The 27,094-nt window shown below is 40.8% G+C and overlaps 1 protein-coding gene across 3 annotated transcripts; it reads right to left on the reverse strand.

Annotated features, from left to right (window-relative positions):
• Nucleotides 1-1,421: 1,421 nt before the first annotated feature.
• DET1 (de-etiolated homolog 1 (Arabidopsis)) lies at nt 1,422-25,881 on the reverse strand. Of its 3 annotated transcripts, XM_011986295.1 has the most exons (7): nt 25,742-25,881; nt 23,621-23,690; nt 19,007-19,113; nt 18,021-18,871; nt 14,737-14,924; nt 5,408-5,599; nt 1,422-2,082 (listed from the first exon to the last, which is right to left on the reverse strand). In XM_011986295.1, exons 2-7 carry the CDS (start codon nt 23,641-23,643, stop codon nt 1,893-1,895), a joined length of 1,551 nt encoding a protein of 516 aa, XP_011841685.1. In that variant the 5' UTR covers nt 23,644-23,690; nt 25,742-25,881; the 3' UTR covers nt 1,422-1,892. The 3 variants fall into 3 exon arrangements, with proteins under 3 accessions (XP_011841685.1, XP_011841683.1, XP_011841684.1); XM_011986293.1 differs by having other exon boundaries at nt 18,021-19,113; XM_011986294.1 differs by lacking the exon at nt 23,621-23,690 and having other exon boundaries at nt 18,021-19,113.
• Between the last annotated feature and the right edge of the window lie 1,213 nt (nt 25,882-27,094).

Consider the following 27,094-nt stretch of genomic DNA (forward strand, 5'->3'; position numbering starts at 1 on the left):
CACACCTGGCCAAGCATCTATATTGTTAATACATAATTAGAATCATCATGCTTTGCAACCCTGTATTTTTCATGATCTATGAAGTATTTCATCCATCCAGGGGCCCAGTGGCAGCATTCACACCCTCCTGTTCTCCTTTGGATGACCACCACTGACTCACCTGGCCTCTCCCTCTAGTCTCTATTCCCTCCAAGCCATCTTCTAGACTGCTGGAAGTTACCTTGTGAAATTCGTATTATGCCTTCCACTACATAAAACCCTAGCAACCTGCACAAGACCTCTCTTTCCAATATCCCCTTAGTCTACCTGTTCAGTCACATTTCCCCCGTCTCCCTCGCCCCAGTGTACGCTGCAGCTGTATTCGCTTATTTACCATGTTCATACTTCCATGCCTTTGTATATGCTGGGGCTCTCCTTGAAACGTCTTCAACCCTTGGTCATACAATACACTCCCACTGATCCAACTCCAGTGCTCTTCCCCAGTATATTTTTCTTTTTCTGCCCTTCCTTCCTCTCTCTCCACTGTCCCTAGGGAAACACAATTAGAGCTATTATTGTACTGTATTATAATAATCTGTCTATCTCTCTCCTCATCCTTGGCATCCTGACACAGTTTCCACTTGACTCATAGTAGGTGCTCAAATCCTGCACTGAGTGCTGAATGAGACTGAATTTAGCTGTTCCACTTTGATCCCACTGAAATTAGATGGACTGTTTTTGGTGGGACTCAGGATTTCATATCACATTTCTTATTTTCCCAAAGAAAGTCAGTCTGAATGGCAGAGGAAATACAGGGTTCAGCTCTTTGCATCCATGGCCCTTTCACAGTCTGCTCTGGAACCCAACATTTCAAAGCTACCTTCAAAGTCAGATGTTACTAAACAAGGCTACTACACTACTGATGGATACATTATGCAGATGAAACATAAACAGGCTGGCAAGAGTTGAGAATGTGACAGAGGATGTGGCTAGGGTCACCAGGTGTTTGTGGGATGGCTGTGATGGCTCAGCCATCCAGGAACAGCCAGTCTGGTCTCTGTAGGGACACCTGCGGCTTGCCAGCTCCCACTACCCAAATTACAGTACGTGCTACACAGTATTTGTTTCTGCCATGGCCAAGGAGAGCTGCTCACTCTTCCACCTGCATGACACAGATGGTACAGATGGGAGCATGCTTCCACATGAGGATGTGCAATTACACCCAGTTCCTCCAGCTGTGACAATTACTAAGAGAAAACCCGAGGGAAGGAAACAATCCTGGCAGATAACTGTCTTCCCTGCTGGCGCTTACCACTTAGTTCTCCCAGGAACAGCTGCTGCATCTATGGCCTCCCATCTCTTTTACAGTCCTTCCTGGAACCCAAGTACTTGAAAAGCATTGGGTATGATAGGAACATAAAGCAGTCATCGAAGCATATATATTTAAGTATGAAAATACCATGGCTTTATTTTTCTCTTAAAAAGATAGTCGTGCTTATGGGTTAAATGGAAAGGATGTACATTGTTCTCATGAGTAAACAAGATTTAACTGCTTCCAGATGCAAACCATAATGCCAAAGAAGTGACACGAAGGGGGTAAAAGTCTAATGCTTTCATCTTCACAGCAATCAAATGCAAAGTAAAGCAAAAATGAAATGGACTTACTTAATGCTGGGCATTCCCACAGGGAAAATGTAAGAGGATATTATATCAATCAGTAGCAGTATTGTACACAATTTAAAAATTCCTTTAGGTTGAGCCACCCTCACTCTTCTCTCTGGCTCTCTCCCATCTGAGGTATAGCAGGCTGGAACTAACAGAGCTAGTAGTCAGGAGTTTTTGCTTTGGAGTCCACTGAGATAAGGGGGTGGCAAAGTCTTGGAAGACCAGATAACTTGGCTCTGGTGAGGCACCTACGTGCAGCAGTGTCGCATATGGAAGTTGACGACATACTCAGCATTAGTCCTCTGCACAGAAATAGCAAAAGGCTCAAAAGGGTGAAAGGTGAAGGCAACAAGGCGTCGCACTGTGTGGTTGATGGGGCGGCCCAATAACCCCGCCTGGATCTCAAACTTGAGCAGGCCTGAGTCCCGGGCATAGAACCTAAAAAGAACAAGGACAGAGACAGAGAAAGAGGGGAAGTATTGATATTCACCATCAAACAGAAATCTAGACAGCAGGGGAATGTGACAAGTCATTATTTTACCTTATTCATGAAATCTCCTCTTATATCAGCCCCAGGTTATCAGAACTATAAAATCACCTTGGTATGATCAGCTCATTTAGTGAAGAGTGATTATAAATTTTACTATGTTGCACTGAGTCACTGGTCATTTCTCTTTCCTGAGATGACTCAGTTTTACAGTCCTAATTATAGCCTCTCTGCTTCCAGACGCTCCTGCCTCAAGATTGTCTAGGCCAGGGCTAAAAATGAAATGAAAGCCACGTGTGTAATTTTAAATTTTCAGGTAGCCATACTGAAAAAAATAAAAATAAAAAGAGGAAATTTAAATAATACATTTTATTTACTCTAATATATCCAAAATATTGTAATTTCAACCTATAATCAATATGAAACTATTAATGAGATATTTCTCTTTTTTTTTTTTTTTTTGGAAATCTGGTGTGTATTTGACACTTGAGCATATCTCAACTTGAACTAGCCACATTTTAAGTGCTCAATAGCCACATGTGGCTAGTGGCTACCATATTGGACAGTGTGGATCTAGGCTCACCTTTGAGTTTTTCATATTTAAGAATAAATTCTTTTAAAAGGTTCTTCTTTTTCATGCTCAGAAACAAAATACTAAGTAGTGTTTAATTTTTCATCTAATATGTGAGACTAAAGATGCTTCCATCCATCCTAGTATTTAAATGCCTTTACCATATGCAAAATAAATGCCCTATGGTTTGGAGAACTACTGATGATTAGTGAGTGGAGGCTGAATGGCTGAGGCAGGTGGGGGTGGGGTGGCAGGGAGGATTCTAGAAAATAAAAAGCCCTGAATTAAAGAGTCCTATAATCTCCTTTTGGAAATGCAATATATAAGCAGACCTAAAGATATTTATACCTTTTGACTCAATAATCCCATATCCAAGAATTTATATCCTCAGAATTTGATTTAAATGAAGTAACTAGTACATGAATAAAGATGACTGCTATGGCATTTGTTTTAATGTAAAAATATAGAAAGAGAATAAATGCTCAGTGATGGGGGAATAGTTAAATAAATCATGGTACATCTATTTGATAGAATACACCATCATTAGGACTATAATTGTGAGGACTATGTATAATAACAACATGAAATAATGTTTATAAAATAAAAACAGACTACAAAAAATGATGCTGTGATTACAAGTGTGTAAATGTAAATATGCACACTGACAAAGACTAGACTGGATTATACAGTAAAGACATTGGAGGAATGGTATTCTGTCTTCAAATGCCCTTAATATCCTTATATTTCTCATTTTAAATTAAAAATATAAAGAATTATAAGAGAAACCCCTTCATTCAGGAGCAATAGCATTTCCAAATTTTAGATTCATCTTCTCCAATTAGAAAAGTAGGAAAGTCAGAAAGGAGAGAGAAATGTATCTCATGGTACTTGACTCGTATTAGATGAGGCCCACCTTTTTTATGTGTAAAAAACACACAGCCCTACTCCCAAAATCCCCAAACACAAAGGGATTGTAATTTAAAGTGGGTTGTTTGAGTTTCTAAATCTCATTCCCACTTTACAGGACATATGGGTAAATAAGAAATATAGTAAATACTATCCCAGGGATGCAATGAGCAAAATCTAGAATTTGGAGAACACTAGAGGAAAAACAACCTAATTTCCTCAATAATTTCATTGCAAAGAAAATAAAAGGGGGAAGAAGAACCTACAGAATAAAAATGACTGGGCCAGGCACAGTGGCTCATGCCTGTAATCCCAGCACTTTGGGAGGCTGAGGTGGGTGGATCACCTGAGGTCAAGATTTCAAGGCCAGCCTGGCCAACATGGTGAAACCCCATCTCTACAAAAATACAAAAATTAGCCAGGTGTGGTGGCAGGCGCCTGTAATTCCAGCTACTTGGGAGGCTGAGGCAGCAGAACTGCTTGATCCCGGGAGGCAGAGGTTGCAGTGAGTTGAGATCGTGCACTCCAGCCTGGGCAACAGACAGAGACTCCATCTCAAAAAAAAAAAAAAAAAAAAAGACTGAAGGGACCAAATGCAATGCATGAACCTTGTATGGATCTGATGCAAACAAATTAACCATAAAAAGAATATCTGTAAGACAACAGGGATATATAAAAACTGACTAGATGTTTGAAGATATTAAAGATTTTTTGTTAATCTTTTAGAGATGGGGTAATAGTGTTACTTGTTTTGCTAGGATAACTTGGATTTCCTTTAAAAATAACCTCAGACAGTGGTGGGAAGGGGAGGGAGCAGTGGTGGTGATGGAAATAGGTGAGACAGGAGCAGTCACGAGCTGGTAACTGTTCAAGTGGGTGATGAGTACATGAAGGTTTATTACGCTCTTCTACTTTTTGTATATGTTTTTCCATATACAACTTTCCATAATAAATAAAAATATTAACTAGTTTTTGGAACTTGACTCTAATTTCCCAAAGAAAATATTATAGATGGTGATTAATTATACAGAATATGTCACACAGGCCCATTTAATACACAAGGAGGCTGGATGATGAAATATATCTATCATAAAGATCTAACTACCACTGTTTCTATGTGACAAAGACCTTCCAAGCTCCAGCCTAGAGCTCCAGGAACACACCCACCTTGAGGTAACTCCACTAGTGACAGTAATTCCAGCTCCTCCCGCTAATACTACTACAGCACACAGAACAGGCTCCATGTATGGAGAGACAGATGGGTCTGTGAACTAGACTTCTGTGAGGAAAGAATTTCTTGTAAGACGTCAGTTTCAAAGTTCTAACAATAACACAGCAGTCTACATTCCAAAATTCCTCCAAGTGAGGAAGCATGAGTTTCTTCTAAATCTGTCAGCAGTTCCCCAAATTGTCTCTGCTACTTTTTCTATTAGGTAACATAGCAGGATAAAATCTGTGTTAGATACATAATTATAAAGTCTCAATGACAAAAACTATTATGGAATCGTATTAGATTATTAAATGGGAAAGTACAGCTTCCTACCCTGGATACCTTTAAAAGAGGACAACACTTATCTGAATTAGATGTTCTGATGAGAAGCAAAGAGTAGGAATAATTTATGAGACTAGTACCTAAATGATCGTAGCACTCACCGCATTATAGAAATAGCCTGCCTTTCAACCTTACCCATGAGTACGAGTGGAGACAGTCACAATCAAATGATGTCCAGAAGAAGAGAAAAGAAAGCAGGCCATCTTCAGCCCTTGAGCAGTTTGTAGCTATAGCAGTGACACTGTACCTGATTGGGTGATCTCCACAAGTCTTGGGCCGCTCCATGACAGATACCCACTTGTCATCATAACTGAAGAGAGACAAATCCAGATAGGGGCTACCGCTGTAAGACTGAGCACTGATGGGGAGCTGACCCAGCAGCCGGCGTACCGCCTCTGTGTGCCCTCCATACTTGGCATTTATAATAGTGTCTTTGAACCTAAACAAAAGGGCCGGTGAGGAAGGCTTTGTTAGTGAGTACACAAAGCTGTCTTGGATTTTAAATTGACAAATATATATCTAAGAACAACTCATTCTTTAAATACAAATTAAAAACTAGGTAATGAATTAAGACAGAACTCTCTCTCACACATTACAAGTCTGGCCAGCTACAAATACTTTTAAAAAGCAAAACATATAACTAAAAATGGAAAACAACAAATTACTTTAGAAATGTGTTTGGGTTTTGGGTTTTTTTTATTTTGAGACAGGGTCTCGCTTTGTTGCCCAGGCGGGAGTACAGTGGTGTGATCTCAGCTCACTGCAGCCTTGACCTCCCCGGCTGAAGCGTTCCTCCCACCTCAGCCCCCAGAGTAGGTGGGACTACAGGCACATGCCACCACGCCCAGCTAATTTTTGTATTTTTTATAGAGATGGAATTTCACTATGTTGCTCAGGCTGGCCTTGAACTCCTGGGTTCAACTGATCTGCCCGCCTTAGCCTCCTAAAATGCTAGGATTACAGACATGAGCCACCATACCCGGCCCTACTTTAGAAGTTAACAAAGACTCTACAAACAAGTTTGAAATGAGTATAACTAGTTTATGACAACTATTTCTACTCTTTTCTAATAACAGCTCAACTGGGTTTGAAAAAGGTCAAGAACTTACTTTCCCCAAATAATCGCCTTAGACTGAATTAGGAAGGAGTTATAGAGAACAGAAGCAGTCTTTGACTCTTCTTGGGATCACCCACTTCCAGCAAGCCTTTCACAAATAAATTACCCATTCTTTGTTTAAATAAAATTTGGAAACTAGCTACTTATACTCCTGCAGAAACACCAGTATCTAGAAGAACAGTAACAGACATAGAGAGTCATATATCTCACTTATCTTTGAAAATAATGACAAAGCAGTCATTTCTCATGACTGTAACAAATGCTAAGTTTTATTTTATTTTTTTTAGAGACAGGTTCTGGCTGTGTTGCCCAGGCTGGAGGGCAGTAGCACAACCTCAGCTCACTGCTACCCCCACCTCTCCTGGGCTCAAGCAATCCTCCCACCTCAGCTTCCCAAGTAGCCAGGAACACAGGTGCGTGCCACCACACCCAGCTAACTTTTTTTTTTCGTAGAGACAGGGTCTTGCCATGTTGCCCAGCTTGGTCTTCAACTCCTGGCCTCAAGCAATCCATCTGCCTCAGCCTTCCAAAGTGCTGGGATTACAAGCGTGTGCCACCGTGCCTGGCCACAAAACTAAATTTAATACTCTTCGACAAGTACTTCTATTCTTCTGGAAATCTGCCCTAAGGAATCACTCCTACATGCAGAAAAATCTCTGTGCACATTCATACAGCACTGTTTATAGAGGAAGAAAAAATAAAAAGCTAATGGAAAACTACCATTTTCAAAGATTATATGGTAACGGGAAATGTTTATCACATCTGTAAATAAAAGAAGTAGGATACAATACTGTCTATGTAATATGGCTAAAAACACAAAGAAAACCAAAACTCACACTTAAAGCGAAGACTGGCAGAAACACATTAAAATGTTAATAGTCGTATAATGACATTTTGAAGTTTTTCCTTATTTTTCACTTTCCTACACCTTCGTAGAAAGAATGTCAACTGTCTATCAGTATATATATATTTTAAACCTCTATATTCAAGCATATCATACGGTTCAACAATCAAGGGGATATAAACTTTTTTTAGTCTGGGAGAAAAGTATAATATCTCATCCCTGAAACAAATGGAATAAAAAAACTTCAGCGTTCCTAACTTTCATGAGACTAGAAAGATTAATTAGTTGAGGGTAATTTTTATTTTCACTATTAACCTACGGTATTAGGTGGACATGAACACTTTTCCGCTCCCCCTAAAGAAAGCCTAGCAAGCAACACTGCTTTTCCATTACTCCTCCTGACAGTAATTTTCACAGCCTCAGTATAAATCATAAAAATAAATCTTGGGCCAAATAGAGCTTATTTCTTCCCTTTCATTTGAGCTGAAATAAAAGATCCTGGGCACTTTGGTTTTCAGCAAAGATCTGGCACCATCTCATCTACACCTTAGCCCTGCCTGACTCACTGACTCGCTGGCTTTCAAAGGTAAAATGATGGGGGCTGGTTCACAGCTTTGTGATGACCACAAATCAAAGCATCTGTGATAATCTACAGGTTGAAGCAGTTCCTCTTCCTCTGCAGCACCTACCACCTCCACTCTCCATGCTCCCCACTGATTAAAAGCAGTCACTCCCTTTGATGTCTTCACACTTTAGCTCCTGCCTCAGCGTCACTCTGTCCCGCCATACCTCTCTTAATTCTCGGTAATTTCAAAATCCTCAGAGATGTTCTTTACAGCACCATAGCCTCCTACTAGTTCCTTGACCTCCTCTCAACCTCAACTGCTTATTCCACAGTCACACCCTCAACCTCACCATTACCAACGACTGCAAACCCTCTCTAGTCACAGGGTAGACCGTCACGCTCTCCAACCATCTTTTCTCCCATCTTCCTGGCTCACTCCCTCTATTCGTCCCAACTTCAGCAATCCTTCAACCCCTACAGGACCTATAATCCACTGATTCTATCAACTTCTTGCCATCCTACACTCTCATCATATCCTCTCTTCCTTCCTTCCACACAAGATGAAATCACTAAATAATCCATTGCACACATCCTCAACAATCTTAAATTATCTTATGGTACTTGCTTAGAAAAACTACAACCTCCAGTTAAGCTCAACTTTGCCTATTCCTTGCCTGTACTACTTGGTTTTCTCCATGGCTGTAGAAAAACATACAATGCTCACTTTAAACTTATGGCCATGAACTTTATGTAGGCTCTTAATGCTGCAGGGCACTCGTATTACATTTCCATAGTCCTTCCAGACTCCCACGCTCTTCCACGACTATTTCATCTCCCCTCTTCCATGCTGACTCTTAGCTAATGGCATCACTTACTTTGTTACTGACAAATGGAAGTTAGCAGAAGATAACTTTTTTAAAGCTCCCATCAACACATCTACCCAACATTTGTACATATATAACTTTCTGTGCTCCCATGCAAGGCAAATCCATCTGCCAGTGCACTAGAACCCAGCCCCTCTCATACACTTAAGCAGTTCTTCCACTTTCCTAAACTGTTTCCCCTTCTCTACAGGATCAGTCCCATCTGTATGCAAACATGCCATTTTTCCCTCATCTAAAAAATAACAAAAACAAAATCTAACACCACCTACCTCTCCAGCTAATGCACCACTTTTCAGCTCCCATTGTAATAAAACTCCTCAAAACACTGTTCCATTCTGTCCAACTTTTCTCCTCCCATTCTTTCTTAAACCCACTCTGAAGAGGCTTTCACTCCTACCATCTTACTCAAACCTACTCTTGTCAAGGTTACCAATGACCTCGATGCTGCTAACACCAATAAGTTAATTTTCAGTCCCTATTGTACTGAAAATTGTCAGGTGGCTGTGACACAGCTAACACTCCTTTGAGAAACTATGAGACACCTCCACTTACAGAACTTTTGATCCTCTCCCCTAAACCTGCTCTACCCACAGGTTTACAGTTTAATGGCAACTCTCTCTTGCAAGTTGTTCAATCCAAAAATGTTAGAATTATCTTTGACTTTGTTCTTTCATAGCCCATAGACCATCCTCCATTAATCCACTGGGCTCTAACCTTCAAAATACATTGAGAATATAATTACTTACTATTCCCAATGCTACCACCCTGATCCAAGCCACCACCGTTAAACAACAAATAATCACAGAGGACTTGGTATGTGCCAGACACTCTTCTAGGTGCTTAGGATACATTAGTGGACAGTAAAGAACTTAAATCCTAGTGGCAGGAAACAGAATGCCATAGTTATACTTACTGGATCACTGCAAAAGTCTCTTAACTGGTATCCCTGCTGCCACCCTATCTGCCTACATTCTCATCTTAACAGAACAGCCAGAGTGACTCTGTTAAAACATAAGTGAGACTATGTCATTCCTCTGCTCAAACATGACACAATCTACCTCATCTATAGTTAAAGCCAAGACTATAAAATGGTCCTATGTATCCGCCTACCTCCCCACCCCAAATCAGGTCTCTGACCCTATTTCCAACTACCCTGCCCCTTGCTCACTCCGGTCCAGCCACCCTGGCCTTCTTGCTGTCCCTCAAATGCATCAGATCCACCTCAGGGCCTTTAGATATGCTATTCCTTTTGCTGGGTATATTCTTCTTCCTGCTATCCACATGGCTTGCCCCCTGACTTCCTTCAAAAGCTTTCTCAACCACCACCTTCTCAGTGAAGCCTATGCCAACAACTCTACTAGGAAAACTGACAATCTCTTCTTAATATACTCAAACTTACCAGTATTCTAACAATTTTTTTTTTTCCTTGGACACATTCTTCTTGGACTCCTCCACTCTCGTGCTTCCAAATGGTCTGACAGGTGGACAGTCATTCTGCAAATTCCCTTTATCATTATCCTCAGGACTCTCTTTGCCTCTCTCCAGTGTCAGACTATTTCCTACATACCATTCTTTTGTGGTCTATTGAAGTACATCTCCATAGGCTTCCTTAGAAAAGGTACATGAGAGGTAATCTTTTCAGACTTCACAGGTTTGAAAATGTCTCTATTCCACTCTATTATTTGGATATAGAATTCTAAATTGTGGCCGGGCGTGGTGGCTCACACCTATAATCCCAGCTCTCAGGGAGGCAGAGGCGGGAGGATAGCCTGAGCACAGGAATTCGAGACCTACTGGGGTAACATAGCGAGACCCCATTCTCCACAAAAAGGAAAAAAAAAAAAAAGAATTCTAAATTGCAAATCACCCTTTTCATAGACTTCTGAGGGCATGATTTTAATGACTTCAAGCTTTTGGTATTATTGATAAGTCTGATGTCATTATGATGACACTGTTTTTACACGTGAAATGTATGTTCTTTCTCAAAGTTTTCACAATGTTCTCTTCATCCCCAATGTTCCAAAATTTCATGATGATATGCCTCTCAGTGTGGGTCTTTTTCACTGACTATACTGGATACTAGATGAATCCAGTGGTGCACTGATAAAGGTTTAATTTTTCTCAGGGGAAAAAAGCCATGATTTGTAGTGCTTGCTGATTTCTGTGGTGTAAATCTTCCTGCCAAGGTACCAATGTGACATTACTCAATGTGCAGTTGCCAAGAGAAGAGCAGTAGCACCTTATTATATAGTATTTACACCATATAGATAAAATAGATGAAAAAACCACAAGAGCCTAAGTAACAGTAAAATAGGAAATAATTTGGAAATAATTTTTAATAACGACTTTGTTTAACAATCAGCTTGCAAAAATTCCTGAAAGTTTAACAGTCAGATCTCATGAGCCAGTACAAGCCAGCTCCAGCACTGGATGGTCCTGCCAATCTAAAAATTTATGTTCTTCAGTCCTGGGAAACTATCCCATTATTTCTCCACTTTAGGTTCTCCACTGGTCCTTCAGGAATTAGCCAGATATTTGACCTCCTAGGCAGATACTCTGGTTTTTTTTTTTTAATGTTTCTCTTCTATGTCCCTTCTCTTATCAATTTACTCTACTTTCTTGGAGAGTTCCTCTACCACATCTAACAAATTTTAAATTTCCAAGTTTCTCATTGTTCTAGGAATGTTTCCGTTTTTGTTTGGTTTGTTCGTTTGTTTTTGAGACGGAGTCTCACTCTGTCGCCCAGGCTGGAGTGCAGTGGCGCAAACTCGGCTCACTGCAAGCTCCGCCTCCTGGGTTCACGCCATTCTCCTGCCACAGCCTCCCGAGTAGCTGGGACTACAGGTGCCTGCCATCATGCCTGGCTAATTTTTTTTGTATTTTTTTCTTTTAGTAGAGACAGGGTTTCACCGTGTTAGCCAGGATGGTCTCGATCTCCTGACCTCATGACCCGCCTGCCTCGGCCTCCCAAAGTGCTGAGATTACAGGCGTGAGCCACCCTGCCCAGCTAGAATGTTCCTGTTTTTATACTTTAAATTGTTTCAGTGAATGTAACATTGTTTTCTTTTTTTTTTTTTTTTTGAGATAGGGTCTTACTTTGTCACCCACTGTGGAATGCAGTAGCTTGATCTCAGTTCACTGCAACCTCCGCCTCCCAGGTTCAAGCAATCTTCCTGCCTCAGCCCCTCCACGTAGCTGGGATGACAGGTGCATGCCACCAAACTCAGCTAATTTTTTTGCTTTTTGGGAGACCAGTCATGTTCCCCAGGCTGGTCTTGAACTCCTGAGCTCAAGCAATCAGTCCATGCCAACCTCCCACAGTGCTAGGATTAAAGGCATAAGCCACCATGCCAGGCGTGTTTCCTTACTCTTTATTCTTTATTCTGTTTGTTTTGTGTTGGTGTCTTCTAGAATAAAGGCTTTCCTTAAATGACTCATGATCCTTGGTGTCTATTTTTATTCTTGAACATTTATTTTGACCTATAAGGGTCCCAATTTCATTGATTTTTACCAAAAGATTACTGGGAAAAGATTACTATAAAATTTAGCATTTAGAACCATGTGTTCACAAGAAGTAAAAAAAAAAATTCAATTTATATATACATTGTATTTTCAATGTAGCAAAGTATGATTAGTGGTCAACAAAATATGTTAGCATACAATTGTGTTGGGGACATAGAATAGACATACAAATTTGAGAATCAGAAGAAGCAATGTAAAATTCCCAATTATGGGTATAATTTGCCATGAATTTTTCATATAAAATACTTGAATACCAAATTACTATGGTAATTAGCATCCTTTTGTTATATTTTAAAGTGTTATTTTAAATGTCAATGTTTAATATACACTGAAAATATCATCCTCTACAACTATTAAATTTAGTAGTAACAGAAAAAAAAATTTAAAAATCAACTTAAAAATATGTGAGGGTACCCCAATTTTTCAAAATCTTTTGGTGGTAAAGTAAAATCCTTAAGATCGCTGAGCTAGAATATACAACCTGTACCCTCGGTTTTTTCTGGAGCTTTCTGTAATTTTGTTTAATTCCAGATGTATTCTGAAATAATTTTTGGAAAACAATTTCTTCTAATTCCTGGATAACTTCATTCATTCAGCAAATACCTGCTGAGCTCCTCCCACAGGGCAGACACTGGCCTTGGTGTTGTGGATACGACAGTGGACATAATAGACAAACTCCCTGCCCTCATGGAGCTTATCATCTAGTGACTTCTTTGATGTCTTGACTGAGTGCACCCATCTTTTGTTGTTTTTGTTTTATTGTTTTTGAGACAGGGTCTTGCTCTGTCACCCAGGCTGGAGTGCAGTGGCGCACTCATGGCTCATTGCAACCTTTGCCTCCCAGGCTCAAGTAATCCTCCCACCTCAGCCTCCCTAGTAGCTAGGCCTACAGGCATGCGCCACCACACTCAGTTATTTTTATTTTTATTTTTTTTGGCATTTTTTGTAAAGACAGGGTTTTGCCATGTTGCCTAGGCTGGTCTTGAAACTTGGGCTCAAGCGATCCACCTGCCTTGGCCTCCCAAAGTGTTGGGATTACAGGCATGAGCCACCACGCTCAGACTGTTACTTGTCAATTATCTGCTTAATTTTGAAGCAAATTTTAAAAGAAAATTCATCCCAAAATGAAAAAAAGCAAAATCTGACTCATGTTCTGCATATAAAAATTCTTCTATACTGAACAGATACTAAGGCAGAAGATTTGTGTGAACCAAAGAAAAAGGAAAACGCAAGACAGTTGTCTGAACTCAGTAGCCATCTATCTATAATCGAGTACTATCTCTTTATATAAATATGATGCCACCGCATTAACATATTTGTTTTTCCCAGTGGCGGTAATGCTTATTCTGATTCATCCACTCACTGTGGTCTGATCCATCTTTGGACCCAGAACAGGTATTTTTCCATTACTGCCTAAAGTAAGGGAAACAATTTAAGTATGTGAAACATGATGAGGCACTAACTAAAGTAGGATTTAGTTTAGGCCCTTGGCCCAAAGGAACCATTTGTTTCATAATAATGCACTACGGCAATTATTAGAAGCTCTGGTTCATAGGAGGGCCTTGCTGACTGGGGGGTATATATTTAGGGTGACCTAAGTGATTTGTAAAGGCATTCCAGGTGTCAATACCTGTAAGTCTCCTCTTTGTGTTGGTCAGTTTTCCTAGGGAAGAATCTCTAATCTCCTACCTGGAGGGTACAAGCGTGGATGCCATATCTGGGAAGGGGGGTAGGACTCTTATCCTTCCGTATGTCAACTTTCACCTAATTCCTGTTTTTAGTATAACATGTCTCATCCTTACTTTTAAATATACCTCATAAACCTGAGACCAGAGCCCATCTGGTTCAATCTGTTCAGAGAATAAACTTCCAGCCTTCTGCAGAGGTAGAAGAGATAGTCACTCAGCTATGTAGACTCAGAAAAGGGATCTAGAGGGTCTGACTGCTCCTTTTAAGAACTTTACCAATCCTCCTCATTTCAGCCTACCTCACAGATACCTTCAGAAGTACTAAGAGGCACCTGGGACCTCCAACTTCCTGACCCTTTCCTGAGTTCTCTGGTGTAAGGCAGCTTGTTTCTTGATGACTAAGCTCTGCAGCCTTGAGTTTCTGCTCTCTGAGGTATGCTAAGTCAGTTCTCATTCATTCCCTGGCTTTTCAGCTTTTAAAACTTTGTTAATATGTCCTATCTCCCATCGTCTCCTCTCCTATTCTCTTCGTTCTTACAGGTTTATACCTTCCTTTATTGTCATTTTAGTGGGACTTAGCAATGGAGCAAAGATAAATACATGTGTTCAACATATCATGTTTAACCAAAAGTTCTAAAATTATTTCCTTATTCATTCAATAAACATAAGTGCTTGACAGTGTACCACTGAGGATACAGCAATAAATGAAGACACAGCCTCTATCTTTCTGCAGCTCACATGCAGTCTAGAAAGAATCACAGACAATGCACAAATAATTCCACAGGTGCTGAGATAGAAAGAAGTTCAGGAAGAAACAAGGGGTTATAACAGGCAGACTGACCAAAGCTATGTGGACAGACAGAATAAGAGACGGTTTCCTAGAGACAATAGCTATTGGCCTAACACCAATTTTTCTTAAAAAAAATAAGACTGTTGAGTCTGGTACAGCAGCTTACCGGCGCTGGATCTGCCTTGCAAAATTGTTGCTAGAAGCTGAGCAGGGAAACTGGACTTCACTGTGCAGGGTAGCATTACGAAAAAGGTCACAGAAGTTCTCAAAGAGCTCCAAAAGCTCATCTGACGTATTCTCAAACACAGCAATCACCTCTGTTGTCACCATATTGTATACCACAAAGAAAGATGCCTGCAGAAGAAAAGAGAGAGAGGTATAGGACAGCTGAGTATAATGCCATGCCTAGGAAACTTATCACTTGGCTGAAAATTCAAGGCATGAATTTTCCAAAAACAACAACAACAACAACAAGCAAACACCTCAGCTTTACCACTGAGGTGGAAACATGGCTCCAAGTGGTTCTGGGAAAATAGGAAGCAACCGTGGGATTTATCAATTGAGAGCCTCAATGTTGCCAGATTTCCCATTGTATCTGTGCTGCTAGAATTACTGAGATGGCCAGCATATAAGTATAAAAAGGTTTTAAATTTTCATTTCAAACTGTGCAAATTCAGTATTTTTCCTTCCAAATGTTTATTCCCTACTTGCTCCCCAACCCACCCTGAGATAAAAAGCACTTCTTAAAATGCCAGATTTAATTTTCTTTCCTGCTGAGAAAGTGATTTGCAGCCTGGGGCTGCCTGTTGGCAAATTATTTTCTCTTGTATGTGTACAGTTGAAAGTTCAATTTAGGGGTATTTATTTTTCCCTCTTAATATTTCTAACATGCAGAGAGACATCTTAAGTACATCTTGTTCTAAACTGCCCAGGCAAGTTGTATACAGGCAGGGTACTGCTGAACAAATGAAAAATCAGATAGGCATTTTCCACTTTTTTCTTCATAAATGTTCTTTCAGCCAAGAGCATTTGTAAAATACATTTGAGATTTGTAGCAATTAAGATCAGAGGGAGAACCTGAAAAGCATTCAAATGCCATAGGTGACAGAGTTACTGCTTTTTCTAAATGGGCCCTCGGTGGCTAGCCCTCCTCCTTTAAACTTCCAGTGCTGTGCTCTGCCTAACAAGGAAGTTCCAAGAACCCCTAATTTTTGTTACAGTGAATGTAGCAGTGTGAATCATCTACTTCTGACACGACTCTAGAAGTTCTCAGACCACTAGGATTAGTACTTCAGCCTCCTATGATTGAGTTTAAATCTCAATTACCGATTTCTGGAGCCACTCGACCCACCTGTTTTACTAGTAATTAGTGCTTCTCAGAGCTTATATTACATGGCTTTTGCAGTCACCTGCAAATTAAATTTGGCTGTAAATTAAAGAGGCTAGAGGGTAACCTGAGAATAATACTCATAATATTACCGAGGCCTTGTGTTTGGATGTACTTTTTACTTATTAATCTTACTGGAACCTATCAAATTAAACTGGGGGAGGAGTGCAGAGGACAACTAGGGCAGAAAGATTGGGTTTAGAGTTACAAACTGTATAAGCAAAGCATAGAGCCCTAGTTATGTCGCTAGCTACGACTTATTGTAGCTACCAGAAACAACTAGGCCACCTTTCAGCAAAGAAGAAAAGAATAATCTCAAAGGCAGCAGTCACAGACAACTTACTACCTCCAAAATAAAAAGGCAATTATAGCTCAAACCTAAATAAAGATTGATTCATGTCCTCTCTATAGCCCTGGACAACACTTTGATCCTATCAGGGCTTCACCAGAATCTCTCATAATTACATGGATATAAAATTACTCAAACATTTACTAGCCTTCCCTCCAAGGCAGACTGGGAAGTAAAGAACAGGAGGATAGAGAAGTCAAGGACTTCACTGCAATATCCCATGATACATAAGACGAACCAGATGCTCACCTGTGATTGCTCAATGGGCGACTTTATCATTGATAGGGAAGAAAAATCATCCACAAAAATGATCTCTAACCATATTACTCCCGTACTTTTTTTTAGAACACATAAACTACAATTCAGAAGGAAAAGGTTAGAAGATATTTTACCACAGGTAACTGGTGAGATTATAGGACATGATACCCTGTACAGAATCTGTTAATGGTAGAATCAGCTACAGGTCAGTAAGAGATACCAAACTCAGCTGGGCGCGGTGGCTCACGCCTGTAATCCCAGCACTTTGGGAGGCCGAGGCGGATGGATCACGAGGTCAGGAGATCGAGACCATCCTGGCTAACACGGTGAAACCCCATCTCTACTAAAAATACAAAAAATTAGCCGGGCGTGTAGTCCCAGCTACTTGGAGGCTGAGGCAGGAGAATGGCGTGAACCCAGGAGGCAGAGCTTGCAGTGAGCCGCGATGGTGCCACTGCACTCCAGCCTGGGTGACAAAGTGAGACTCCGTCTCAAAAAAAAAAAAAAAGAGATACCAAACTCAGTTGACTTCATGATTTACTGATTTGCTGGTTGTTCTGAATTTCCAAACTAGTGTCTAAGGAGACAATCTGCAAACAGGAGAACTGGGGGGACAAAGGTGTAGCAAGGTAGTTCTCTAACTTGGTCAACACTGAAGTGGAGAGGTTTTCAAAGACAAATGCCCAAATTACCCTGAATTTCAATATAGTGTTTCAACCCCCAAATCTTAGCAGTTCTGTGCTCTTTATATCACCTTATTCCCTTTTGGGAAATGCTTCTTCCCCCTACTGAAAGAAAGGCATTCTTCCCCTAAACTGAAAAACCTTTAAGACTTGTTGTCCTGATGACTCTCCTCATGGATCATCAATTTTGGCTTCTTTGATCTCTTCACTGCTCTACAAGCTATGTCCCAGCACGTGGGCAAGGTCAGGGTAAAGTCACAGAACTTAATTCCGCCAAATGAGTGCACCTGTTAGTTACCTTATAAATAGGACTTTACGGAGAAGTAAATTATGAACCATTTAAGGATGAAAGTGGGGTTATTTATAGAATTTTCTTTTTTGTATCGTATACTCATTCTCATTGCCATTACTAAAATGGCCAGACCAATAAGCACAATCTTACAAAATCAAGAGCGGTTATCCATAAGTAGTCCAAACCTTGACCTTGTAGCATTTGGGCTTCCATCTCATGAGTACCGAAAATGCTCTGCAGAAGAGTTAGGGTAGTAATCAGAGTTGACTATCTTCCTGTCAATGACTTGAACTTTAGCTTCCATTTGTCCAGATAAATACATATGACCAGAGAAAAAAGGAGCTGATTTTAAGTTTGGGCCCTAGGATATCAACTCAGACTACGTGAAATGTCTATTTCTGAGGGGTGGGCTATAAACAGAGAAACATTCCCATTTTGTCAAGGAGACTGGACAAGTAAAAGGCAGAAGTGCACCTCATACCTGTGATGGATCTGTGACTCGCAGTGTTACTACATCCTCACTAGTGTACTTGATAAACAGATGGTTTTCATCCAGAAGCTGCATTTTCCACATTCGCAGCTGCCGCAGTTGGTCAAAATACTGGAAGAAGCGCCTCTTGGCCATTGCGCTACCATCCTGTTCTGCCCGGCGCCACAAATACACCAGCAACCGGTGTTTGAGGGAATTGATGAAAGGATCCCTAAAGGGATTGGCCATGCCTGTCTGACTGTCCCGCTGTACCTCAGGGAAAACAGCTGACACAGTGAGCAGGTCATCCTCATAGCAAAAGCGGCCAATGGTCCGCACATCAATGAAAGTGCCTTCAGGAGTCACCTGGAAGACATGGATGGTCTGTTGTTGCACAGACAAGATGGCCAGGATGTTTTTGTACAAGTACAGCCCTTGGTTGTGTGACAAGACCACCTTGTCACACTTGAATGTGCGTGTATCACATAAGCGGCCAGTATGAAGGTCAATGATGTGGAGGGAATAGTCTTCTAGAGGGGACCGTGGGTTGGGGGTCACTGATTCACTGTTCCGATATACTTCAAAAAATGGAGGGTGAGGCTCATCCGGGAGGTAGGCAGCTGAGCCCACGATGACACAGCGGCAGTCATCAGTGAAGAGACTACACTCCCGGTTCAGGTGCTCACCATTGGCTGCAACATTGGTAATGTGCAGCAGGACAAAAAAGCGTTCAAAGAGCCGGCCCCGGATATTCACTGACCGCTGGTCATTGCCATTGGACAGGATTTCTCCTTCATATCCCTGCAGTAGGTCCTCTGCTGCCTGGCAGCCCTGGTACTCATAGATTTCAAGAGATGTCTGGTCTGAAGAAAAAGCAATAAAGTAGCGTCCGTCAGGTGAGAATTTACGCAAAAAACAAGGAGGCTTTTCAACGTTGACAACTGTGAAGTTGGGGAAGACATTCTGATGGAACACTCGGACTTGGTGCCAGTGGGTACCTGCCTTTCCTGAACTGATCCGCCGGCGCTCCAAGCGGTGAATGACATTTTGGTTTTGGATTCTTCGAGGCCTGATGGTAGAAACATGATGATCCATTATCACATCTCTAAACAGAAAAGGAAAGCAGAAGTCAAGAAAATGAAACAAAATTTACCAAAATATAAATATATACAAGTCAAACAGATTTCTCTTCTTATATCCTGAACCTAGGAGCTCCCAGGATGACAGTGACTGGCATTACTGCTTCCCTTTAAGTGGTCCTAACATTTCTAAGTCTAGAAACAGGTCTAAGGGAAGGATCTAGTTCACTAGGAATACCTTCCAAGTATGCTCAGCTGTTGGGAATGTTCAACAGAAAAAAACCTACAACTGCAAATTTGAACAGTATAAGACACATTCGGCCAGGCACGGTGGCTCATGCCTGTAATCCCAACACTTTGGGAGACCGAAGCAAGTGGATCACTTGAGCTCACTAGTTCAAGGCCAGCCTGGAAAACATGGCAAAACCCCGTCTCTACAAAAAAAACAGAAAAATTAGCCAGGCATGGTGGCACATGCCTGTAGTTCTAGCTACTTGAGAGGCTGAAGTGAAAGGACTGCTTAAGCTCGGATCATTGAAGCTGCAATGAGCCATGATCACAACACTGCAACAGAGTGAGACTCTATCTCAAACAAACAAACAAAAAAATCATACTCAATGTGTATTCATTCCAGCAAAAAATATTTATTGGGCTGTTAAGATGTCCATATTACCCAAAATAATCTACAGATTCAATATAAACCCCATCAAAATCCTAATAGCACTTTTTACAAAGATAAAAAATTCATCCTAAACTTCATATGGTATATCAAGGGCCTCCAAATACACAAAATAATTTTGAAAAAGAACAAAGAGGACTCAAGCCTCCTGATTTCAAAATATATTACAAAACCACAGTAATCAAAAAAGTATGATACTGGATAAAGACAGACACAGACAAATGAAATGGCCCACAAATAAACTCTGGCATATATGGTTAAACAGTCTTTGATAAGGTACTACTACTACTCAATAGAAAAAGGATAGTCACTTCAGCAAATGGTGTTGGGAAAACTGAATAGCCACATGCAAAAGAATGAAGTCGGATCCTATCTTACACCCTATACAAAAATTAACCCAAAATAGGTCAAGGACCTAAATATAAGACCCATAACTATAAAACTACTAGAAGAAAATACAGGAGGAAAGCTTCATGACATCAGACCTGGCAGTGATTTCTTAGATAAGACACAAAAGGCATAGGCAACCAAGACAAAAACAGACAAATGGGAATACATCAAACTTAAAACTTCTGTAATCAAAGGACACAATCAACAGAGTGAAAGGGCTTTCTACAGGATGGAAGAAAATATTTGCAAATCATATACTGGATAAAGGGTTAATATCTAGAACATATAAAGAACTCTTATAACTCAATAACAAAAAATCATATACTCAATTTTAAAATGGTCAAAGTACTTGAATAGACAATTCTCCTATACAAATGGCCAAAAAGCATATGAAAAGATAGATGCTCAACATCACTAATCATCAGAGAAATGTAAATCAAAACTACAATGGGATATCACCTCACGCCCATTAGAATGACTGCTTTTTTTAAAAAAAGAAAATAACAAGTGTCGTTGAAGACATAGAGGAAGCTGAACCCTTGTGCACTGTTGGTGGAACTGAAAAATAGTACAGCTACTAAGGAAAACAGTATGAAGATTCCTCAAAAAAAATTAGAACTACCATATGATCCAGCAATTCCACTTCTGGGTATAAATCCAAAATAAATGAAAGCAAGATTTCTAAGAGATATCTGCACACCCATGTTCATATCAGCACTATTCACAGTAGTCAAGAGATGGAAGCAATCCAAAACTTCATTGATGGACGACTGGATAAACAAAATGTGGTATATACATACAGTGGAATATTATTCAGCCTTCAAAAGGAACAAAATTCTGACAAAATTCATCATTGAACCTTGAGGACATGATGTGAAGTCAAATAAGCCAATCACAAAAAGACAAATACTGTATGATTCCATTTAAATGAAGTATCAAAAGTAATCAAATTCAACAGCCAGGTGCAGTAGCACACACCTGTAATCCCAGCTACTTGGGAGGCTGAGGTGGACCACTTGAGCCCAGGAGTTTGAGTCTAGCTTGGGCAATAGAGTAAGACCCAATTTCTAAAAAAAAAAAAAAAAAAAAAAACTGTTTTAATTTAAAATGCTTATCATTAAAAAAAGAAAAAAGAATCAAATTCACAGAAACAAAGAAGAATGGTGGTTATCAGGGACTAGCAGGAGGGGAAAAGGAAAGGTGCTGTTTAATGGGTTAGACTTTTCAGATTTTCAAGATGAAAAAGTTCTCAAGATCTATTTCACAACAATGTGAAGATACTTAATACTACTGAACTGTACACTTACAATCGGTTAAGATGGTAAATGTTATGCTATTTTAAAATCACAATAAAAATATGCTTTAATATTTATGGGGCATCTATTATATGGCATAGTCTTCTAAATGTTTTATTATACCTTGATTCAAACCAAAGTTAAATCTCAGGCCATAAAAGTCAACGGCATTTAGTGAAAAACTCAAGTTATAAAGCTGTTGCCAGACAAGGAATAAGCAAACACCACCTTCTCTCCCACTAAAAATGCAGCTATAAAACCTAGACAGAATGCATAAGACAGACATACGAGAAAAACTAATTGGCTAACAATAAAGTACCACTGAATGGGCAGTGAGGTTAACGCTGTCTCCCCCCCAGTCCTCCTGCTGCTTGGAGAGCAAGTGTGTTGCAAGGAAGGTAATTAAAGTCCCAGTTTTGTCATCAGAAGATCAAAAGGGAGACCCCAATGAAACCAGAAGGTACTGAGGAGATATCAGAGGGGGAGGAGCGCAGAAATGTAACATCATGAAGTTGTTCATGAACTCCCAAGCTGCGCATGTGTGGATCTGGTCCAAATCAGACTAAAGGCTTTGAGATCTGAAATAATCACCACCCAGATCTCAGACTGGCCACTGAATGTCACATGCATGGGACAGATCCAAATAGCACTGCAAAGACTTTCTGAAAATTCATCTGCCATTAGAATCATAGCCTAAAGAAAGGGAGTTGCAAATTGCAAATTCCCTGAAGCTAATTAGGTAGACTGCCTACCAAGCCAAAAATTACCAACATTCCTCTTGGGATTTAAACAGGCCCTATCATCTTATAATATTCAAAATGTCTAGGATACAATCCAAAATAATTCAGCATATGAAGTACTAGGAAAAAACTCAATCCAGAAAAGACAATTGACAGACACCAATGTTGAGATGCTACAAAAGTTAGAATTCTCTGAGAAAGATTTTGAAGTATCTGTTATAAAAGTGTTCTAATAAGCAATCACAAACACTCTTGAAATGATAGAAAACCAAAGTCTCAGCTAAGAAACAGAAGATATTTCTTAAATATCCAGATAAGAAGTTTAGAGCTGAAAAGCAATAACCAGCATACAAAACTCTTCTAGCTTCCATAGAATCTAGTAAAAATTTTTTTTTAATTTAAAAACAATTCTGAAAAAGAATAAAAAACTCGCTGATGGGCTCAAGGGCAGAATGAAGTCATCACAGAAATGAGTCAGTCACCCTGAAGATAGATCAGTATACGTTATCCAAAGTGAACAAAAGACGAGAAAGGAAAAAAAAAAAAAAAAAGACGGAAAAAAAGTCAGTAAAGCCTCAGGGCCCTAGGGAAAATATCAAAAGGTCTAACCCTGATCTTTCGAGAGAGTACATAATCCTAGAACTTTGGGAGACTGAGGTGGGCAAACTGCTTGAGCCCAGGAGTTCAAGACCAGCCTGGGCAACTTGGCAAAACCCCATCTCTACTAAAAATACAAAAAGTAGCCAGGCACAGTGGTGTGCACCTGTAGTCACAGCTACTCAGGAGGCTGAGGTGGGAGGATCACTTGAGCCTGGGAGGCAGAGGCTGAAGTGAGCTGAGATCATGCCACTGCAATCCAGGCTGGGTAACGGAGTGAAACTCTGTCAAAAGAAAGAAAAGAAAAGAAAGAAAGGAAGGAAGGGAAAAAAAACAGGAAGGAAGGGAGGGAGAGAGGGAGGGAGGAAGGAAGGAAGGAAGGGAGGAACTTCCCAAATTTGGCTAAAGATATAAACCCTAAATTCAAAAGGTTCAGAGACCCCCCCAAATTCAGGAAGTTTAGCGACCCCCAAATATGATAAATCCAAAGAAATCCATGTCCAGACACATCATAGCTAAAATGGAAAAAAACTAAAAGATACACAGTAAAAATCTCTAAAGTGACCAGATAGAAACCATGTATCACCTATAGAGGAACAACAATTCAAATGTCTAGATTTCTCATCAGAAACCAAGGAAGTCAGAAAGAAGTGGAACAACATTTTTTAAGTGCTGAAAGATCTGACTCTGTTTCATCATTCAAGTCTCAGCTAATATAGTACCTCCTCAGAAATATTCCCCAGCCACCTTACTTCTGCCCACACGAATCTACTGATACACCCTATTTTATTAATGGTCTTTATCTCTTTCTGAAATTAAGTTATTTGTTTACCTTTTTAGTATCTGTCCCCCCATACCAGAGAGCAGGGAACTGGTCTAATTCCTTGCTGTATTCCCAGCACCTAGGAGAAGGGACAGTTAAGTGCTCATAAATATGTTAAAATGAATTAATGGAGCAACAATTGGCATAGCCTTGAAGAATAATACACTAAACAAAGTAAAAGGAAAAACAGGCCAGATGCATTGGCTCACACCTGTAATCCCAGCACTTTGGGAGGCTGAGGCGGGGAGGTCACAAGGTCAGGAGTTCGAGACGAGCCTGGCCAACATAGTGAAACTCCATCTCCACTAAAAATACGAAAATTAGCTGGGCATGGTGGCGGGCGCCTGTAGCCCCAGCTACTCAGGAGGCTGAGGCAGAAGAATTGCTTGAACCCAGGAGGCAGAGGTTGCAGTGAGCCGAGATTGTACCATTGCACTCCAGCCTAGGTGACAAAGCAAGACTCTGTCTCCAAAGAAAAAAAAAAAAAGGAACAAACCAGATAAAAAGGTACCTAAAAGACACATTTTAAAAAAGCATGACATGGCACATTTGGGAAACGAGCAATTGCAAGTGGTTAGAGCACAGGAAGCACAGAATGAGTGATAAGAGAGGCCTAGAAAAAGACTGCAAAGCAGGGGAGGGATTGCATCCAATCTGTATTTCAAAACATAAAATGAGGTATTTATTCACATTCTGTCTCCTTCTGAAAAGGTTCCAAATGCCTTATATAAGTATATATAATACCCAGTCAAGTTAAAAATGTACATACCTCCATGACTGAGCAAGTTTCCCAAACTGCTAGTCACACCTCATTAATAGGGCCTTGAATCAATTTAGTGAATAGTCTGACATTTTAAAAAATGAAATACAAGAAAATAGAAAATATCAAGCTATCATATATTGTAATAGCAAGCATTGTTTTGTAAAACGTTCGTTTCAATTATATTGGAGTTACATGCACTGAACAAGGACCTAAAATGTATACTGATCTAGAATAGAGCAAGGGTCTGCAAACTACTGCCCTCGGCCCAAATCTAGCCCACCTCTCACCTCCTGGTTTTTTGGGGGTCTCACTCTGTCGCCCAGGCTGGAGTGCAGTGGCACCACCGTGGACCTCCCTGGCTCACGTGATTCTTCTGCCTTGGTCTCCCAAAGTGCTAGGATTACAGGCATGAGCCACCAAGCCTGACCCCCACCTCCCAGTTTTTGTAAATAAAATTTCACTGGAACCCTGCCATACCCAATCATTTACATAAAGCTTTTGCCCTACAAAGGCAGAGCTGGGCAGCTGAGATGAAGACCTTACTTATGTTTACGGCCCTCATTAGATGGTGATGTTCGACCGACCAATACGCAAACACTATATTCTGTATGCTCATCACAGTGTTTGACACATGGTAAGTCTCCCTTCTTGAACACTGGATCTATCTAACGGGAAGTTCTGTGCCAACTCAGGCATCCACAGAGACTACTCCCTCTGCCTGGAATGCATTTCCCCTGGCCCTTGCTTTAACTTCTCAAGTTGCAGCTTAAGTGCGGTCTCCTTTAGGAAGTGTTCCCTGACCATCTTATCTAAAACAGGCCTCCCATTATTATATTTTGTCTTCTCCATAGTAATCATCGCAATTGTATTTATACTTCCACTTGCATGGTTGTGTTTAATGTTTGATTCCCTTGCTAACCTGTACCCTCCAGACAGGAAGTAACCAGGTCTACCCTGGTCATCTGGTATTCTCAGAACCTAGCACTGGGGCTGGCACACGGTAGGCATTTGGTACGTTATGGAATGAAAGAAGAAAGCCTGACTGAATTGGGACACTAAACTCACTGTGTGGTACTAAGTCCTTTACCCTTGCTGGGTCTCAGTTTCCCTATGGGGGAAGGTGCACATGTCCCTCAATTCCTTGCAACGGCCTCTAAACCAGAAGGGGATGCCAAGGGGCGGGCACACAAACCCAAAGGGGCGCCCCCGGAAAGAAAAGCCTGGGGCGGGGCCTCAATGGGAAGAGAATTCTGAGGGAGGGAGGGAGGGGGCCGTGGGGCCTCTGGGCATCAGCGTCATGCAGGGAGGAGCCTGCCGGGGAGGGTCTGACGGGCTTGGAGGCTGGGCCAAAAATGATAAGTCCTCACCTGTCTGGTCCAGGCTCAAAGAGCCAGGGCGAGGGACGCCCCAGCCTGTTCCGTGCGCGCCTCCCCCTGCCCCGCCCCCGCCATGCCCCAGGACTCCTGCCCCCGCGGCTGCTGGTTCCCGTTTCCGCCAGTCACCGGAAGTGCGGCCCAGCAAGAAGGGAAGTAAGGGAGAGCGCGGCACTGTTCATCCGACACCAAGAGATGGTACAGCGCACCCTGGTGCCCGGAGGAAGGATCGAAGCCGTAGAGGCTCCGTGGCTCCGAAGGAAAACATTAAAATGGCGCCTGACCTGGCCATCTCTGTGATTTCCAATGGCAGTGTCTCTGCACCTGCTGGGCACATTTGAAAAAATATGAATAGAATTGATTTTTCACCTATTGATTAGATGCTGAGAAACTTCCTACTCTGTTATCTTCTAGATAGCGAGCGCCTTGAAGACTGAGACTGTATTGATCATCTCCGACTAGCAAGGAATTTGCCATGCTAGTTTTAAGATGGAGTTGATTTTAAAATGGTGTCACTCTGGCTCTCGTAGGTTCCTGCTTCCTTAGCAAAAAGATTTTCAACACCATTAGTTATCAGAGAAATGCAAATCAAAACAATGAGATACCACTTCATACCCCTTAGGATGGCTATAATATCTTTAACAGGAAGATATCACATACTGGTGAGGATGTGGAGAAATCAAAAGCCCCATATGCTGCTGCGGGAATGGGTGCAGTCATTGTGGAAAACAGTTTAGCTGTTCCTCAAAAAGTTAAACATGAAGTTACCATTCGACCCAGAAGTACCTCTAGGTATATAACCAAGAGAAATTAAAACGTGTCTACACAAAAACTTGGACACAAATGTTCATAGCGGTATTATTTGTAGTAGACAGCATATGGAAAAAGCCTAAGTGTCCATCAGTAGATGAATGGATAAACAAAAGGTGGTATATCCATACGATAGAATATTATTCAGCATTAAAAGAGGATGAAGTACTGATACTTGCCACAACATAATGGACCTTGAAAACATTCTGCTAAGTGAAAGAAGCCAGTCACAAGAGGTCATGTGTTGTATTACTCCATTTATATGAAACATCCAGAATAGGCAAATCTGTAGAGACAGAAAGTAGATGAGTGGTTTCTGGGGGTAAGGGAAAAGGAGAATAAGGAGTTATTGCTAGTGGGTGTGGAGTTTCTTTTTGGGGTGATGAAAATGTACTGAACACACTTCTGTTAATATACTAAAACCTTCTGAATTGTACATTTTTAAATGGTGAATTGTGTAGAGTATGTCTCAATTTTAAAAAACAAAAAGAACAGTTCTAATTGTCAGATTGTCCCCAGCTTTGTGACTGCGATGGT

The sequence above is a fragment of the Mandrillus leucophaeus genome, unplaced genomic scaffold (assembly GCF_000951045.1).
Source record: "Mandrillus leucophaeus isolate KB7577 unplaced genomic scaffold, Mleu.le_1.0 Scaffold297, whole genome shotgun sequence".
NCBI classification, from domain to species: Eukaryota; Metazoa; Chordata; class Mammalia; order Primates; family Cercopithecidae; genus Mandrillus; species Mandrillus leucophaeus.

Coding starts and splice junctions, on each gene's coding strand:
- DET1 (XM_011986293.1), bottom strand. CDS start 23,643: ATGGGGGGACAGATACTAAAAAG. Junction 14,925..18,020: donor GAGTCACAGATCCATCACAG/GTATGAGGTGCA, acceptor TTTCTTCTGCAG/GCATCTTTCTTTGTGGTATA. Junction 2,083..5,407: donor TGTGGAGATCACCCAATCAG/GTACAGTGTCAC, acceptor TGTTCTTTTTAG/GTTCTATGCCCGGGACTCAG.